This window comes from Parus major, chromosome 18 (genome assembly GCF_001522545.3).
Source record: "Parus major isolate Abel chromosome 18, Parus_major1.1, whole genome shotgun sequence".
Lineage (NCBI taxonomy): Eukaryota > Metazoa > Chordata > Aves > Passeriformes > Paridae > Parus > Parus major.
The window spans coordinates 4,741,826-4,747,684 of record NC_031786.1 but is presented as its reverse complement, the minus strand read 5'-3'; the positions used below and the strand labels follow the sequence as shown (position 1 = coordinate 4,747,684).

At 45.9% G+C, this 5,859-nt stretch overlaps 2 protein-coding genes across 4 annotated transcripts in view; one reads left to right on the top strand and one right to left on the bottom strand.

Annotated features, from left to right (window-relative positions):
- Positions 1–741: 741 nt before the first annotated feature.
- Positions 742–4,564, bottom strand: LOC107212516 (cytochrome c oxidase assembly protein COX11, mitochondrial). Its single transcript, XM_015645870.3, has 4 exons — positions 4,193–4,564; positions 3,971–4,126; positions 2,789–2,914; positions 742–2,289 (listed from the first exon to the last, which is right to left on the bottom strand). Exons 1-4 carry the CDS (start codon positions 4,547–4,549, stop codon positions 2,107–2,109), a joined length of 822 nt encoding a protein of 273 aa, XP_015501356.1. The 5' UTR covers positions 4,550–4,564; the 3' UTR covers positions 742–2,106.
- Position 4,565: 1 nt separating this feature from the next.
- STXBP4 (syntaxin binding protein 4) overlaps positions 4,566–5,859 on the top strand; it is a 64,321-nt gene continuing 63,027 nt past the window's right edge. For 2 of the 3 annotated variants that reach the window (XM_015645861.3, XM_015645865.3), the window contains exon 1: positions 4,572–4,654. The gene's annotated coding sequence lies outside the window, so the exon portion shown is untranslated. Of the gene's footprint in view, positions 4,655–5,859 lie in introns of all 3 variants that reach the window. The other variant, XM_015645862.3, reaches the window with a different exon arrangement.

Below are 5,859 nucleotides of genomic sequence, written 5' to 3'. Positions count from 1 at the left end.
GTTTTTCTCTATTTGTGTATTCCCTGAATCATAAATGTAGGTAGCATTTGGAAGTATTTTAGTGTGAATCTGTGCAGTTTGCTGCAGGATCATTAAAACAACTTCCTTCTATCCAAAACACAACCTTCAAGTAGTCTGGGAGTTTTGCAAGCTGAGGTGAAAAGGTGAGTTGCTTTACTCTCATTTTTCTTGCAAACTTGCAGTGGTCTGGACAGCAGCCTGAAATAACAGCTGAAAACAGGATTTGAGGTGGATTGATTTTTTCATTTTTCCCCTAGAGCTGGGTTTTATTGACAGAACCTCCACAGTGAAAGATAACAAATCAAACTGGGTTATTCCAGTGTAATCCATAATGGGTGATTGCTGATGTAACCTCTCTGTGTTCAAAGCTCCACAATGGTCAGAGAGATGGAAGGGAATTGCCTAATTACCAAGGTTAGAGCCTGTGTTATAGAGGGAATGTGCTCAGCATCTGTGCAAATTTGGGCTTTCAAACCTCAGGGAGAACACACGTTTTTACAGAGTTACTATTTGTCAGGGGGATATTCCTTTTCTTCTAAAGAATGTGGCCAGAATAAAGCAATGTGAGGAGAACTGCCATAATCAATTCAGCTTTCAGAAGGACAATGGACTAAAGACAACTGAGGTAAGAAGTTGTTTTTTTCCCTTAGCCTGGATTCAAAGATTTGTCTTGATGTTATTTTTTTTCCTGAAGTATAAAATGTATTAGAGATGAAAGAATGAAAAGTTCTCAGTCTTTAATATGCAGTGAAGACCCGAATGTCATCCAGAATCTGTTTAACCAACACAAGTAATTGGTACAATAATGCATTTTAAAGGTAGCATCCATTTATTTTCAAAAAAGCAGGTTTTGACTTATTGTATGCAAATATAATTGAGACTTAAGTAACTGGAAGTTATTTCTCAAGTACCCATTGCTTTTTCAGAGTCCAGGCTAACCAACATCAGCCTTACTTTGTTCATTCTCTGCTGGAAGGGGTAGAAAGACCTGGCCCAGAAGAAGATATACTGCCTGATAGTAATTTCTGTCTGAAAATAAGCAGGTTACTTGAACTTGCTCTGCAACTTGCTACTGGTTTGCAAGGCAGTGATGAAGTGTTGTTAGACCTAACTCACAGATAAAAAGCTACATAAATACAGGCTTACATGTTCTGATGGTAGAGAGTCCCCCTGGAGAGCTGCTGCACTGCTGAGCAGGCTGTGGCCAACTCAGCCCCTGAATGGGCTGATTTTGGTTTTTGAGGCAGTGTCTGAGCTGTTCATTCAGCTGCAATTCAGAGCAGTTGTTTATATGCTGCCCTCCCCTCAAGGCATATCAGACACAAGCCAAGCTTGTCTCCTGTGGAGGTGCCCAGAGTAGAGCCCTCTGCAAAGAGCACTCACTAACAGCACAGCCACTTCAAATGAGTGGGACACAACGTGGAAATAAGATGGCTTTTCCAAATGGAAACCATCCCACAGATCTAATGTGCTTATGCTTAAATTACTGTTCTCATGATAACAGTTTTAGAGCAGTCTGCTCTTACCAAATGAACTACTGATTCAGTAGTAACATGAGAGGGTGCATCACCTTCTGAATCATCATCTCCTCCTGTGCCAAGGAAGGTTATACAGAAATAACACTCTAACTTTGTTTAGTTATGAGACTTCCTTAATTTATTACCTGGGTTTACCTTTTCCTAATGTAACTTAACATGCAAGTTATTTTCTGGAGCCAGCAAGGTAATTTCAGATGCTTAATCAACAGATGTTTTCTTCTGTATTTAAATGAAGACCTTAATTTACATGTTGGTTTAAAAATTTGCCTTGCAGTATTCAGATAACATCTTACAAAAAGATGGCTTGAGAAAACCCTCTCTTATTTCAGGAACAGTGTGTTCCCTTCCATTCTCTGATGAAGAAACACTATCCCCAAGAAATAGGGAATACATTATGTTGGTTTCCAAAAAATATATATATACATATACTTTCATAACAGTGTATGCCCATGGAGGTTTAATATAATTTCACACTGCACAGTACTCCTGCAGTTTTTTCTTCCAAGGAAAACTGGCACTCAGATGTAGCAGAAGTCACATTTTGTAGTTACTGATACCCAGGAAGTGGCAACTTCTGTCCTTCCTTTGCTTCAAAGAAGGTGTAAGAGAGGGTGATCAAATCAACTTTAGCCATTTTAGGGTCCTCTGCAAACTCTGGGTCAATGTAGAAAAAGACAGGCATGTCCACTTCCTCCTGAGGATTTAGCCTCTGTTCTTCAAAACAAAAACACTGCAGGTGGGAGGAAAACAAAAATCCACAATCAGACAACAATAGCGACAATGAGTTGTTATCTCTGCCAACATGAGAGAAATCTTCATGTTTTAAAATAAACTCTCCTTCCCTGTACACCCCTAAAACCCTGGGAAGGATCAATAAGATGAGCAAAAAGACAGCAGCTGTGGTGATACAGGAAAATTCTGCTACTGTGATGATATAGGAAAATAATTAGCTTTTAATGAAGTGTGTAAAGGTGTCAAGGGGTGGAACCAGCTCACATCATTCTGCCTGCCTTCAGAAATAACACAGATTTTGGAGCCACTCTGATGGCACCAGCAGCTTGGTGTGAGGGCAGCAAAGCTCGGAATGAATTGATACACTTTATCATTTGAAAAAAACAAGGTATTTTCGTCAGCACACAAAGAATGTGTCTAGGATTAAAATGCAATTTATGGGTAACTGTTTTTGTTTGTGTAAAAGAAAATGCAATCTTAGCTTTGTTCACACTTACTTGTATTTTATTGAAATACTGTCCTGCTTCAAAGGGGACGACGTTGTAGGTGGAGATCCCAATTATTGGTTTGTCAGTAGGATTTTTTGCTTTATAAAATGCCAGTGCAGTCTCTCCTGGTACCACCTGTGTAACATAATTGTACAGTGATTTTTTTTTTATTTTTTTTTTTAAACCACTGCATCCCTCCACCCCTCAAACCAAGTTCTTTAGACTTTATCTGGAATTTTCTTTTTTGCTGTGTCAAATTGATTATTTCACAAATATTTTTGATTACATGCAATTCATCCATATTCAAAATTAAAAGCTTCAATACTGTTCTACCTATTTTTAATCTCACCCATTTTGCCTGAGTCTTCTATTAGCCTCAGCAGCTCAAAAGCACACAGCTTGTTTAATAATCAGATTTATATATGGTGTGCATTTAATTTCTGAGGTTATTCTTTCAGTACTGGACTCAGAAACTATTAAGAAGCATGACTCCTTATTTTGAGAACTAATTTGAAACAGAACAGTTAATTTGTGATTTTTTTTAAATATAAAAAAGTTCTTATAGGGATAGGGCAATAGGAGAAACAATACAAGTTTAGATATACTATATAAGTATATTTAAATATATACATACATTTTTACAGTGTATATATACCATGTGCATGTGGTGTATGTACCATGAAGTGTGTACATATATATTGTTTTGATAACTTTTGAAAGCTTAATGGGGTAGCAGAGGGGCAACTACACATCATGTCCTGTAAAAAGGACATTGCCGTGGGGGAGCATGTCCAGCAAAGGGCAACAAAGCTGGTGAAAGTTCTAGAAAATATGTCTGGGATTGTTTAGTCTCAAGAAGAGGAGGCTCAAGGGGAACATGAGTGCACCCTAGAACCACTGCCAGGTGCTTGTAGTGCGGTGGGGACCGGGCCCTTAGGCCGTGCCTGCACTCAGAGGACCAGCAGAAATGGTCTCAAGCTGAGACAGGAGAGATTCCCATTAGATATTAGAAACATTTTCCGCTGTTGGTGTGGTCAGGCTTTGGGAAGGGCTGCCCAGGGAGGCGGTGGAGTCGCCATGCCTGGCGCTGGGGGCCGTGTTTCAGTGGTTCCAGTGGCAGTGCCGGGAGCGCGGTCGGGTCGCAAAGGCCTCTCGGCCCCGCGGCTGTGCGGGAGGAAGGCGGAGACTCACGTAGATCTCGCTCTGCTGCGGTTTGAAGTTCCACTGAATGCTGGCGTGGGTGTCGGCGTTGAAAGTGACCCTGATGCGCCGGTCCCGGACGGGCTCCATGCGCTCGATCCGCTCCCCGTCGCTCCCCGTGCCCGCCGTCCCGCCGAGCCCCGTGGCCTGTCAGGGAAGGGCAGTGAGGGCCCCGCGCCCGCGGAACCGGCGCCGGCCGCGGGCCCCCCGTACCTGGCAGTAGAGGCGGTAGAGCGGCACGGCCGCGTACGACAGCCCCACCATGCCCACGGCCGCCGCCGCGATGTAGCCCACGGCCGAGCGGTTCCGGCGCCGCCACTCCTCCTCCTGCTGCCGGGTGAAGGGGTTGGAGCCCCGCACGCCACGGGTCCCGCACAGCCCGAGCCGCGGCCCGCGGGCACAGCGCGCCCAGGCCCGCCCGCACAGCGCCATGGCCGCAGCGCGGGGGCTCTCGCGACAGACGGCCGCGGAATGGGGCGGGAACGGGGCAGGAACGGGGAGGGACGGAGGTGGGAACTGAGCCGGAGTGAAGGAGGGACCGTAGAGAGGGAGGTTGGGCCGAGCCGCCATCGCATCACTGCCCGCCGCGCCCCCTCAGAGCGCGCTGAGCGCGGCGGTCCCGGAGCCGCCCGTGGGTGCCCCCTCCTCGCTCGGGCCTCGCAGGTTGTGTACGAGGTAACTGCAGCAGCCCTCAGGCCGCCGGGGTTCCGCCGCCCTGCTCCCGGCACTGAGCGGGCTGTGCCGGCCAGGAGCGGCACCGGGAGGGGTGGTGGTGCCGCAGGAACACCGCACCGGAGGTACCGCAGGGATGAGCTGGGTCCCGCAGGTATCCGGTTATCCCTCCGGTTCCGCGCTAGCGACCCCAGGTTGGGATCGGGGCTGCTCCGGATGGTCCCTCCGGGGCCGTGCAGTTCCTCCCCTTTTCGACATTTGACACCGGTTGTTTGTTGCTTTTTCTCCCTGGTGCTTTGCTTCACGTTATTTTGGTTTCTAGGTATTTGGTTTTATTCAGGCGCTGGTACTCACACCCTGCAAAGGTAGCGAGTGCTGTTAATAAACATCAGTAACTTGAGGACAGGCAAAGTCAGGCAAGTTCAGAAAGAATCGTTTTACACACGGCTGGTGCCATGCACTCTAATAAAGTTTGCTGTAGCAGTACTTGAATTTACTGCTTTAGAGCTGTGTCTCTCCTGTGGTGGTTCCAGTAAGGTGACTCACACAAGGACTGGTAGCTCCCAGGACTGCTTAATTTCCCACGTTGAATGAGAGAATAGTAAAGGCTTAGTGTGGTACATATACTGTGATATTTCCCCTGTGTTCAGATGTCTGTTTTTGTGGTCCTTTAGTGATCAAATCCTGAAAACATTTACTGCAGGAGCATTTGTGGTATTCCAACGTGGATTTAACATCTTTTTCACACGATAAATACAGACACACAGGAATTGGTGTGATTCTGTGGAGGCTGACACTGCACCAGGGGACTCTGCTGTATCTTGGCCAGGGTCTGTGGTGTGACACTGGTGCCAGGAGCACCTGTGCCATCTTTGCCTGTGGGTTGGGAGAGTTTCTTGTCCCTCTTGTCTTGGAAATAATTCCTGTTCTGGGTTCTGGCATGTGAGGGTTCAGCCATGCACCTCACAAGGTCAGGAAGATTTGCTGCTACTGATGTAAACAAATATTTTTTTGCTTTAGTGCTTTTGTAGCAGTTTTTGAAATCATTGTAGTTCAGTATATCCAGGCTTGTATTTCCTATCAACCTGTTGTATGTATTAATAAAAACACAGTGTGAATTTCTGGGGGTTTTTGCTACATTAGTGGTGTGTAAGCCCATTTTGTGTGTTTTGGCCTGTTCTGCAAATGTCACGTGAGAAGTTCAGAGA